The sequence below is a fragment of the Plectropomus leopardus genome, chromosome 10, assembly GCF_008729295.1.
Source record: "Plectropomus leopardus isolate mb chromosome 10, YSFRI_Pleo_2.0, whole genome shotgun sequence".
NCBI classification, from domain to species: domain Eukaryota; kingdom Metazoa; phylum Chordata; class Actinopteri; order Perciformes; family Serranidae; genus Plectropomus; species Plectropomus leopardus.
Window position 1 is genome coordinate 15,088,737 of NC_056472.1, and position 12,624 is coordinate 15,101,360.

Consider the following 12,624-nt stretch of genomic DNA (forward strand, 5'->3'; position numbering starts at 1 on the left):
TTGCTCATTGCCTTTTTCTCCCCATGTTTTTGAAAGAAATGGAACCAATTTAAAAGGTTTCAGGGGTTTAAATGTTGTGAAAGGCATCTGAACAAGAAAAGTGATGTTGCTCCAGGTTTCAATGGGTAAACACAAAGAAATAAAACATACCACAAGAATAAACACAAGTGACACAAAATAGTAGCTAAAGTCTGTTTTTTACAAACTTGTCACGTTCACAAGTCACTTGCTGTCCATTCAGAATGGACCCACAACCCACAATTTGGGAACCACAATTCTAGAAACCATCTCTCAAGGTAAGACAACACTCACCTGTATTCTTACTGAGGAAGTACATTAACCCTTTACAGAATCTGACGCTGATAAACTTACATTCAACTTACTTATCGAAAATCTTTGATCAAAATCTAAAACAATTATACACTCGCAAAGTTCACAGTGAAGGCAAAAAATACTAAAATATGAAAAAAGCTCTCATGATGATGCTCGTGATGCTCTCATGGATCTTCACAATCTGGCTTTGTACCCGAACTTTATTGCACTTGGCACATGCGCAGCCCTGTGACAACAGTGGAATATAAGGCCATAAAACAACTTCTGCAATATTGTACAGAGCTCACAAGCCTTCAGTCTGTTGGTCTCCTATTTCAAGCTTGCAGCTGTTAGACCCACTGATTCGCCATCCTGGATGGATGTGTTAATAATTCCCAACACATCCATTCATTCTGCAAGAAGAATATCACCCACTCTGAAGCCCATCCATTTCCTCCCTACAGCTATCCCTTTCCCTCCTTAGGTGTTAGGATCCGGACTGATTGGATCTAACAACGATCCAAAGAAAACCCAAGAATTCATGGTGACAAGGAGGAAGCAAGAGAATGACATAAAGGAGATGAAGCTAAATAACAGGCCTGCTAGCTCCAGTGGAAAGCCTTGAGCGAGCAGCCCGCAACAGACTCTGGTTTCCACTTAGGCTTGTTGTTCTCATAGCAGGCCAAACCAAAGACTGCCATGGATTCCAGATACAGTGCGGACAAGCTTGAAGCCTATGGACAGCGACTCCTCTCTGGGATTCACCACAAACCACCTCGACCTTATAGTCTGCCTGAGGCGGCTGAAACTGACTGACTGACTGCTCGACTGGGGCTAAAAATACACTGAACTGATGTATAAACCCTCCCAACATTGTGAAAAGCCATTGACAGATAACAAGTAGTGACATACTAGGGCTATCAAAAGATTTTTTTTTTAACTGCAAATGATCACAGAATTTCAATATTTAATTGTCATTAATTGCATGTTTTCAGTTACATTATTTTGCATTTTACAAACAGTTTTGAAGTCCTTGTCAACAAGGTAAAGCAATTCTTACCAGATTACAATGACTAGGAATCAAATGACAGCAAAAACCTGCATGGTAATAGCATAAAGTGGGAATGTCCTTAAAGAGGAGACTCATGGGTATCCATAGAGCCCATTTGCATTCAGATATCCTGAGGTCAGAGGTCATAGGACCCCATCCCCAAAATTAAGCCTAACTGAGAAGCTCCTCAGTTCTCGTAGTTTCATATGATACCAGTACCATCACTCTAGCTTTAAGACTCAGCTCAGCACAGCCTCTAAAAGATAGGATTGTCTGCTAGCAAGTAACATGATTTTTTTTAAAAATTTAAAAAATGCGTTATGTATAGACCTTGACCGCATCACAATTAAGGCATTGACACTGTCAGCCCTATGGGGACACATGGGAAACTTAATGCCTCCCTGCTTTTCTAAGTCCTCTCAAAAAACCCACAGCCTAACAATGGCAAGCACAAATATGCACAAACTGCAGATTAAATAAACAAAAAATCACTCTAAATAACCAGCATTCTCTGTGACAAGAGCTTTGCATCATGAAAGCACAATTAAAAAATATAAATGGCACCAAATCTAGACCAGTATTTACGCTAAATTTAGATTCGCATTGCAGCATGTCCTCCACACCTTGGTTGGTTAGCAACCAAATTTTACTGGCTCCTACAAACAGTATGATATATGGCTGCTGCAGGGCAAAGGCATCAATTACAGACCTGAGGGTCACTGAACCACTGTTAAAGAAGAATCAAGGACACAGCAGCAGACATATCATATCTAAAAAGATGAGTTGAGCCTCCACAGTATCTTTCATGACAACTTTATGACCATGTGATGTACCACTGAGACCACTGGTATATGATATTAAAAACAAATTAAAGAAATGCAACTTCTGTACTAATTTTGGCTTTGCATGTATTTAATTTGTAATTTCTTCTTCTTTTACATGTCTCTACAGAAAAAAAAAGTTGTATTTAGATTAAGCTACTCCACTAGTCATCATTTGTAAAATCCTAAAATACTTTCTCCTTGTTCTGATTGCTCTTGCAAGGACACTATGCTAACTGCTATGCTAACAGGCAGCCAGAGCAAAAAAAGCAACCTGTTCTGGAAATTATATTTCCTGCAGGCCTGTGTGTCTTACCTTGTATCTGCGGGATGTATGGTGCCAACAGCTTGCCTCTTTTCTTCTCATAGCCCTTCTGAGTGATGTCCCCTGTACAGACAGAGACAGAGAAATACAGAGGAACAGACAGACAGAGAGAAGGGGGGGGGGGGGGAGATGAGTCATTAGCTCAGCCGTGCCCTGGTGGCGTTGGTGTGTGTGTGTGACTGCACAAGTGCCTCAGGATCACACTACCAGGCTGGTTACACTGGCACCACGGGGCACCATAGGAGGGTAGCAGATGACCAGCTCGGACTTACTGGATGTCTCGCTCTCTCTCATAAAAAGGAAGTGACAATTGTGACATGTGTTGGCTGACAGACGTGGTAGTGTGGTGAATTTCCTCCTGAATACTTGAATGATAACATCGACGAGGCAAGAGGCATTTAAAAGATCATTTGTCTGGTGCGCCTGGAACATTTTCCCTCGCAGTGTTTTTAGCAGAAGCAAGAATACTGCTGATGTCAGCATGAACTGAATCCGCCTCAGTTGTCTCCCCACACATAATTAAAAGGCCTAAATAAGACCTGGCTGCATGTTATTTTAATAGCCCTATTTGAAAGGAACGTCAGTGTACAAGCTTTTCCAAGTCTGGAATTTAACAAGAGAGAGTGAAGAAAGAGAGAAATGAGGGCAGGTAGAGTGAGAGAGAGAGGTAGGATGAAGGTATAAGTTATGTCATGGCTTTGTAGATGCAGCAGCTTAACTCTCCTAATTATCTCTAGGCAAGTTGTAGAATAGAACTAGATAGGATAACCTCATGTAAGTTGTTAAAACAGTGATGAAAAAGTTTCCCTTCACTGACAAAGACAATGACATAAATAAACAGAAAAAAGCAAAACTCGATCCCAGCAAACAATCAGTAATACAGTGAAAAGAATTCTCCATTCACATATCATGTATTTAATGGCCTCACAGATCACCGCTGTCTACAACACTGCCTCTGGTAAAGATACATTATTACATTCCTCCACCATCACCACTGTTATGTGAGACTTTGGACTCCACCATCTATCTTTGCCATCATACACAAGATATAAAGGCACTGACATTTACAACATTAAAAACATATGTATCTATTTTTGTAAAGGGATAATAAATTAGCCTTGAGGGTAATTGGTATTGGTATTGGTACTGGTACTGGTATTGGTACTGGTACTGCAAGTTATTAAATGATTCTTAGCCCTAGTAACTATATCATTAGACACAATGAGTTGAGGTTTCAGTATTGGTAAAGTTCGATCAGTCCATTCCTAATCACAAAGTGGATTGCCTCAGCCACTCCACAGAGTATGTGCTAGCCTTTCATTGGCTTTTTTTCAAGGAGACTTAAACCAGCAAAATACAGTATCTTTGCACTGTGACATGTAAACCTTTCTAACAACTACACTCATGACTTCCTGACGGTGTCACAAACACTTCCAAAAATTGTTGAAAGAATAAATTTCCAATGGGACCTGTTCAAAAGAATTAGGTCATTGAATTGAGGCTGCTTGTGGTTGATTTGGGGATGTGAGATGTCACTGTGTTTCTACATATCAGACAGAGGGGGCTGAGGCTCGCTCTTTTGCAGAAAAAAGACATATTGATTCAGTGAGAGAGGGCTGACAGACAGCACCTTGAACACACAAAGCCATGAGAATGTACACACAACTCCTATATGACCTCTCAAACACGCTCCAACACCCCTAAAGATGGATGTAAAAAAAACAGAGAAAAAAAGAGGAAGAGCCTTGTGGAAAATATGTCATTCAAAAAGGCAGGCTAGAAGGAGTGTCAAAGTCAAACAGCCACTTGACGTGACATATGCATTGTTTTGGCAGGAAGCTTGAGATGCTCACAAAAGTAAACGCAAGATCTCAGTGGTCAGATTTTCCACTGGAGTCCAATGAATGAGGATCACACTGTGTGCTTCACATTGATCTCTACAGGCTCTCGGTGGGAGTCATTAGGGTGGAGGTCAAGTGAAAAAGCAATAAGTTCAATACAGCTATCTGAACAGAACAAATTGATGAAAAGGTTTCCCATGTGATCCTATTTTTTTTCCTTTTCACAATGGGGAATACTTTATTTTAATTGCTCCTTATTGGTGGGTCTAACCCTTTGAAAACGGAGCAAATTGGCTTGAAAATGATGCCAAGTGTTAAAAAAAATTAAAACACTTCATTTAAAAAATATAATCAAGAGAATAATACATATAGTTTCGTGGACATTCTCTCCTTGTTGTTTCATAATATCTGATAATTCCCCCCAAAATATTTTTTAAATCATTTCCTTGTCACGTTTTACTATTTATTTTGCAATTTGTGAGACATTTCTTGCTAAGTTGCTTTCGATAGAAATCAAACCAATATTGTCAGCTTTCAGAGATTTAAAAGCTGATGAAAGGCATGTCAATCCAGGTGTTAAAGGGTTAACCAATACTAATTCATAAAAGGGCATACTTCCTGCTAGAATAGTTGTAATGTATACTCATGCATTACATCTGGCCCTTGATATTGATACATATTTTATTTAGTTATGTTACTCTGGGATGCATTTTATTAATATTTATTGATAAAAATATCTTTGCTTACTTTTTGCCCCTCAAGCATCTTGAACACAACAAGACAGTGACAGTGTGAAGGCAGGTGTTGTTGGTCACACTGATTGCCGCACTGCCCGCTGGTCCTGAGTCACCAGTAACAGCTGAATGCCCGCACTGTTAAATGTCCAGGAGAACTGGAGGCTAGCAACAATACAGCGCTGTCCACAGTCCGAGCCGGCTGACCTGACAGTGACTCTTTCTGGTGATAAGTGTCTCTGTTTGTATGCGTGCGTCCATCAGTATATGTTTGCGTGCATGCCAGCATGTCTGAGTGCGCGCACCACATCAGCCAACCGGCCTGACAACCACACAATAGAGAGGCTATTCTCCACCAGCGGCTCCGAATTCTGGCTAGCAGCCTCGGTGGCCGAGCGGCCCCTAGCACACACTGATCCATCAAGTTATGTCTCAGTGAAGCTAATCTTTTCATCTGAGAACAAACAGCTTTGTCATTAAATATGAAGGAATGGACTTGTTCATTCAATGGTACACAATGACCCTTATTCCAAATCTTAAAAAGCTAAACAAAAAAGTCTGAGGCATCAAAGGATCATAATATTTACCATGCGAGTGTATTTGAACAAGATTGCATATGATGGCAAGCTGTGTATCTGTGTATGCATCTCTGTATTTGTATGTATTCACAGACAGATGCTTCATTTCCATTTTCTGCTTTAGCTTTGAGTGCCTCCATAAGAGAAAGACAGAAGGATTCAGAGGTCAATATGTGGCCTGCTGCCTGGGGAATAACAAAGAGGGAGAGGGTAGTGGGATACTGGGAAAGAGAGCGATGAATGGGAAGCTTGCAAACCAACAGTGGTGGAGGAAGTATTCAGCTTCTTTACTTAAGTAAAAGTACTGATACCAACCTGTGAAAACACCCTGTTACAAATCAGTCCTATGCAGAGAATTTCACTTAAGTAAAAGTAAGTTAAGTATGATCAGGAATATATACTTAAAAATTAAAAGTAAAGGTACCCAATGCATAAAAATCTGAAAAAAAAACCCTCACCAAAAAACCTCAAAATCATTAAAAAACAAATACAACTTAAAATAAATTCGAATAACTCATTATTATTCTAAAACAAAAGAAAAAACACTAAAAAATATTGAAAAAAGGAAGAAAAAGAGCCCCAAATTCAAAATTATTAAGAAAAATAGAAAAAAACAGAAAAAAACTCAAATTTATTTTTAAACTCAAAATCAGAAGATAAGAAAAAAAGACACCAAAATAAAATAAAAATTATTTTAAAGAAAAAAAAGTTTTAAAAAAACTATTAAAAAATAGAAAGCGACTTAAATGTTTATCAAAACAGTTGACAGTAAATTTTCTATCAATCGACTGATTGATTAATCATTTTATCGTTTCAGCTGTACTTGTATTAATTGTTTGGTTTTTTATTACAAAACATTATTTTTTAACTATTCTTATGTTTTTATGCAAAATACTCATTTGTAAAGTCACTAAAGCTGTCAGAAAATGTAATGAAGTAAAAAGTACAATGTTTAGTATAAAGTATAATATAGCATAAAGCGGCATGAAAAGAACAGACTTAAGTAAAGTACCTCACATTTGTACTCAAGTACAGTACTTGAGTAAATGTACCTAGTTACATTCCACCACTAAAAACCAAATTTCACAGTCACAATAGACGAGCTGCAGTCTACAGTACATTTACAGCCCTGCAGAGCTGAACACAAGGTTTAGCATGTAATTGAGCTGTTTCGAAAAGGGAAAGGGTGTATCTCCAAACAAGCACCTAAGGGGGGGGGCGAGTAAATAAAGCCTGAAAACGAGGAAGATGAACCAACATGCAAGAGGGAGGATGGAGGAGGGAGGCATTTTTCATGTCATACAGAACATCACCAGGGGCTCAGCTGGAGGACTGCTTTTTTTTTCCTCAGCTGCCATCCACCTCCATCACCTCCAACCCTTCAAACTCTAACCTCTTCACCTCCTTTCCAGCCCTGGAGGGCTCACTGTCCACGCATAATAAGTACTCTTGTCATCTTTTGACCTCTCTTTTTAATTACCTGCAGCAATTCTTGCTCAGGCAGAAAAAAATGGCAAAAGGGATATCATGTCCACATGTTAAGAGGTACTGATGCTAGTCTTGGGAAAATATCTGAAGTGGCAAAATTTTATATTTCAGAGGCCAGAGGAATTTTTATCTCCAATGCTGTTACCCGAAAACATCCCTTTCACCCCGCCTTGAGTCCAATTTCGAAAAAGAGACAGTCAATCTTGTGACACTCAGAACAGTGACAGCATGAGAGCCATCCGTCCTCTGCTTTGTCTTATTGACTATAATTGACTGATGGCTATTGAGTATAATTGACTGATGGCTATTGAGTGGAGCTGAGGCCCATTAGAGAATTACCTTGCATCTGCACAGACGGAGCTCTTCAATCAGGAGGGGAACATTGAAACACAGCACATTCCTCTACAAGCCAGCACAAACACATTAAGGACAGATAATGAAGCTCTGGACAAAGACAGTGAAATTATCTTCACTTAAGATGGTGCAAGACTTACTTTAATAAGACGTGTAAAAATGACTGTAACAGGACATGATTTAAACCACCAAACAGTCACACGTTTTCTCACTTCTTCAAGATGCAGAAAGCCAAGAGAGGGATGTGAACTCTTGCTCTCAACTATCTCACCGGGTAGGATGCAGACACACACACGAACAACAGCAGCAAGGGCTTGACAATCACACAGTAATAGTTTCAATGTCTTAAGCCCTGCGTCTGTGTGTTTTCCTTTCCTGTTGACTGTCTGTTAAAAAACAGAGCCCACAGTCAGTCTATTTATGTGTGTGTGCATGCGTGTGTGTGTGTGTGTGTGTGTGTGTGTGTGTGTGTGTGTGTGTGTGTGTGTGTGAGTGGAGCTATGAGGGTAGGCTGTCTATGGGCCTGCCTGACGATGAGTCTACCACAATAAGCAACATTAGGGCGTGATAGGGGGAGTGATAGTTTAGTATAACATATCATCCTTATATATAATAGTGTTATTTCCATTTCTCATAGTCAGATTTCATGTTTTATGATGTATTTTTTGAATGGAGAGAGCTTGCAACTAATTATTTTAGGGATGTATGATATTGGATTTTTTGCCAGTTGACATGCCAATATAAAAACAAGAAAACAAAAAACTCTAGTCATCATCAAGACTCTTCTGTTGTGGAACTAACATCATATGCATACTCTAATCCCAACAACCCACCAACATCTGGAGACATGAAATACTATGCTTTTCAATGTATTTAAGATTTCTTCATTGTGCAAAATAAGAAAAATACTTAAGCTTAGGGTTTATGTTTTGTACTAGTTTGCTTTATCAATAATTTAAAACATAAAATAAAATTAGTTTGTGATATCAGCAGAAATCATCATATTGGCCAATTCTGATATTTCATTTTAAAGCCAATATCTGCCAAGACTGATGGCATGCCGTATTGCTGTGCATCCCTAAATCATTTTCATCATTACTCAATCTGCCAGTTATCTTCTCAATGAATCAATGTCAGAAAATGATCAAAAATGCCCATCAGAATCAAAATGTTTCTAAAATGACGCATTAAAATTACTTGTTACATTCAACCAACAGTCCAGTATAGGAGATATATAAAAGATATTCAGCTTTTTATCAGAGGACAAAGAAAACCAGCAACCTCTGCATGTGACAAAGCAGAGCAAGAAATTTGGGTTTGTTTTTTTTTTTTCATTTCTTTTAATGACTTAAACAATTAACTGATTATCAAAATAATTGCTAATTATAATAATGCTCTAATAGTCTAAGATTCAATTGTGAATATTCATTATGAATATATACATCAGACATTAATAATAATATCAATATCAAGATAATGCTCATACCCTCTGATTAAATTTAACATGTTAGTCGCCACAAGGTTTTACTTTTTGTCTGGTTTTGTTTTTGGGCAGTACTGTTTGTTGTTTTTATTGTTATTGCTTGTATATATGTCAAGCAAAAAAAAAAAAAAAAAACAATATAAAAGTTGATCACAAAAAAAGCTATACTTCCAATGCAATACTAATTATGCCCACATAACTGCCACAGCTGCTAATATATAGTTTAAAATTCTCCTTTACCCTGAAATAAAACCCCTCCTGTCTTTGCCACACAGCCACCCTCTCTTTTGAATTGACAGGCAGCCGGCGAGGTGGCCCCACCCACCCTTAATGTCAGTGTCTGTGCCAGGCTGACCCACAATGTGCCAACACTGTTGCCAAGCCACCAACCAAGCCGTCTGCCCTTCAGCCACAGAGAACCGCAGCTAAATATTTCGGCAGGGCAGCATTTGCTCTCTGGGCTCATGTGTCGTCTCCAACAAAAGCAGATGTAACCAGCTGTCATTTAGCATTAGCTCTTCGGCATACAAATGTTAGTTCTACGCATTTGGATTAAGCTTTATCCTAGACAGGCGCTGAAATTTTGTCTTTTCCTGTGCATATTTACAGGGGACAGTTCATTTGAGGACCAGAAGAGACTTGTTTTCAGGTGGTCAGGTTTGTGCATTGTTTCTCTAATTATTCCAGCCCTGAGGAATTGGGCATATACTGTACATGTGCTACTCACAGCTTTTTCCTCACTTATGTCTGACAGATGCAGAAGAGTTTCTGCTGAGAAAAAGAGCAGAGATATGAGGCAAAGAGAAACACAGATGGAGAAAGAGCAGATCCCCAACACAGATTCAACCACGTCAAGCTTATTAGACTGTCTACATGACAAAAGCACAAACCACGCTGCAGAGGAAAAGTAGAGTAAAAGTACAGTGTGCAATGACCTCAGCAGACCCCTGTTAAATTGTTACAATACACAGACAGAGATAGAATAACTCACATGCAGAAGCCAGGGAAGCAGGCAGAGCCGAGACGTCTTCAGCAGAGAGAGAGAGAGACGCACAGACGGATGGAGGGAGAAAAAGGCAGTCAGGTCAGCCGAGGCTAACCTGCTAACAGGCAAACTCTAGGAAGTCCTGCTGTCATAAGTCAGGCCCTTCAGCATCCTTTGTTTCCTTTCATAGCGAGAGCAGGAGAATGAACCAACACCATCTCCCTCATTCACCCTTCTCATCACTCCCCTCCCTCTCTCAAACCCCACGCTCGACGCCCCCTCCTTCTCTCTCTCACTCTTTCCATCCCTTTCTCTTCTCAGCTAAGGTCTCCACACAAAGCCAAACTAGACTGCAGGATTAGGGTGTCAAAGCAGACCCCTGCCCCCCACCTTCCCACATACCAATCTCACACACACATACGCACTGTACAAAAAAAAACGATAAAAGAGGCTACGTTAGCCTGTTACAACACGTTTATACAGGTCAAGTTACAAAGCAGGCAAACCTTGTTTCACTGTACAGAAGAAGCTTCCAAACGGATGCAGGAAACCACAGCGTTAGAGGTAATGCTTACTACAACATAACAAAAACCACAGCAGAAAAAAAAAGAAGACATTCATGCAACACTGCTGGATGGTGGATGTAACCGCAGAACCACCTGGACAGCCAGAGCAAAACTGCCGGACAATATACTGGCTGCAGCGTTGGGGAGTAACTAGTTACATGTTACAATAACAAAAACTGCAAAATGAATGTAACTGTGATCAGTTACTAAGAAAAAAAACATGTAATTAAATTACAGTTATGAATCAAAATTTGAATGATTACAAAGGGTTTACATGTGAAAAAAACAAATGTTTCAGTAAAATTTTACATGTTGAATAAAACGTTGTTGCTATACATCTTTTTGCAGTGCAGAAATGCCTTCTGCATTATTTTGGACACCATGGGACCGCAAAGCCAATTTTGAACACAACATTTATGCACTTATGCTTAAAGCCATTTTCAGCTTTATTGTCCTGTTTAAAACATTTGTTAGGAAAGTGACCAAAAATAGTCAAATTTAATAAGTTACATTATTTTGATGAAGCAATTAAAATAGTTATGTAACTTATTACTTTTAACAAGGTAACTTATCTGTAACCTTATACATATCAAAAGTAACTTTCCAGACACTGGCCAGTGGTACATTGTCTCTAACTTTCATGGCTGTAATTCTATTGTCTCCACCTTGAAGTAGCTTTGTGAAAAACGTAGCCTGTATTTAAGATACACTGGGATAAGATTAGGCTTATTGTGATGGGGGGCCCTTTGATGTGCGAGATAACTGCCTTACGTTGGTCGGAGGATTGGTTGGAGATGGAGTACTACAGCACTCCCAGCAGGCTCGTAACCCAAGTGTGTGTGTGCATGCATTTGTGTGTGCTTCTCTTTCATTTTAGAAATTAAAGACCTATTTACCCTATGGCGGTAAGTTTCAATGAATAGCTGCATATAATTAGGCCCAATAATTGCTTGCTAGCACACACACTAATAGACCTGCACAAAGACTCCGGCTAACGCCCACCCACGATAGATCATCTCCTCTGTTTCTAAAGACTGGGATGAACTACATGTCACCTTGGACTAGTGGGTCAATCACCTTCTGTATGTTGGCTTAAACTCTCATGATAAGATGCTATTCACATGTTAAACACCTTTTAAACTGAGCGGGAAATGAAGCCCAATAGAGAGGCCTTGCAAAACTGCCTTTGTTGACCTTTTAATTGAAGATGAAATCATTTCAGTCATTTTTCAAGCAAAAATTCCAAGCATTTGTATTCCTTATTATAAGATTGTAAATTAAATATCTTTAGATTGATTGCATTGACTGTCATTGTTTTGGAAATTTTAATAGGCATATTTCTCTATTTTATTTTATAGGCAAAATGGTTAATCAATTTGAGTGTCTCTTTGCACTATTTGACAATAGTCACACAACAACTATTTGGCATTTTACACCTATTCCTACAATGCTGCAAAGCTGCTTTTTCAACAAACACTTTTAGAATAGTACCCTGAGAACTGGTATGTATCCATCCACAACTTTTGACAATGGAAACACAAAAATAACTAATGTGTAACAAACTAAACTGCACTGAACTGAACTGCTTGGGGGCCACACTGGCTACTCCAACCCGACCGCAAATAGCATTGCGCGCCAGGGGTGCCTGGGTTCTAATAGCATCTTCCTTAATCAGTAAAATACTCAACAGATTACTTAATAGTGAAAACAATTGTGGCATCCCTACTTATAATGATCACTTTAAAAAATATATATTTTTGCTATTTGCTATTAAATTCATGAGACTAAAATTTAGGAGAAACATAAGGGCTACAATGAGCACAGCCAGCAAACTTCAGAGACGGCTACTCAGGTACAGTTCATTACACAGGGATTCATTTAACCATTTTTAGCAACTGCTTTTTTAAGACTCATAAAAGCTACAAAAATTGGGGTATTTACTAATGTATTTTACATTGTTGAACAAAACATCAAAGTGTCTTGAGCTAGTGTTAACCACAGACTTTATTAATGGCATCTTACCAAAACCCATTCAAAAAAATCCCACTGCCTCCGAGACGAAGGAAATAGCAGTGCTAAAATGCTA

At 39.0% G+C, this 12,624-nt stretch overlaps 1 protein-coding gene across 9 annotated transcripts in view; it reads right to left on the minus strand.

Moving 5' to 3' along the window:
• The window catches only part of dip2a (disco-interacting protein 2 homolog A), a 107,963-nt gene that overhangs the window by 43,215 nt on the left and 52,124 nt on the right, over positions 1 to 12,624 (minus strand). For all 9 annotated transcript variants that reach the window (XM_042494194.1, XM_042494202.1, XM_042494200.1 and 6 more), the window contains one exon: positions 2,501 to 2,572. In XM_042494194.1, the coding sequence (XP_042350128.1) occupies positions 2,501 to 2,572 (72 nt within the window). The remainder of the gene's footprint in view (positions 1 to 2,500; positions 2,573 to 12,624) is intronic.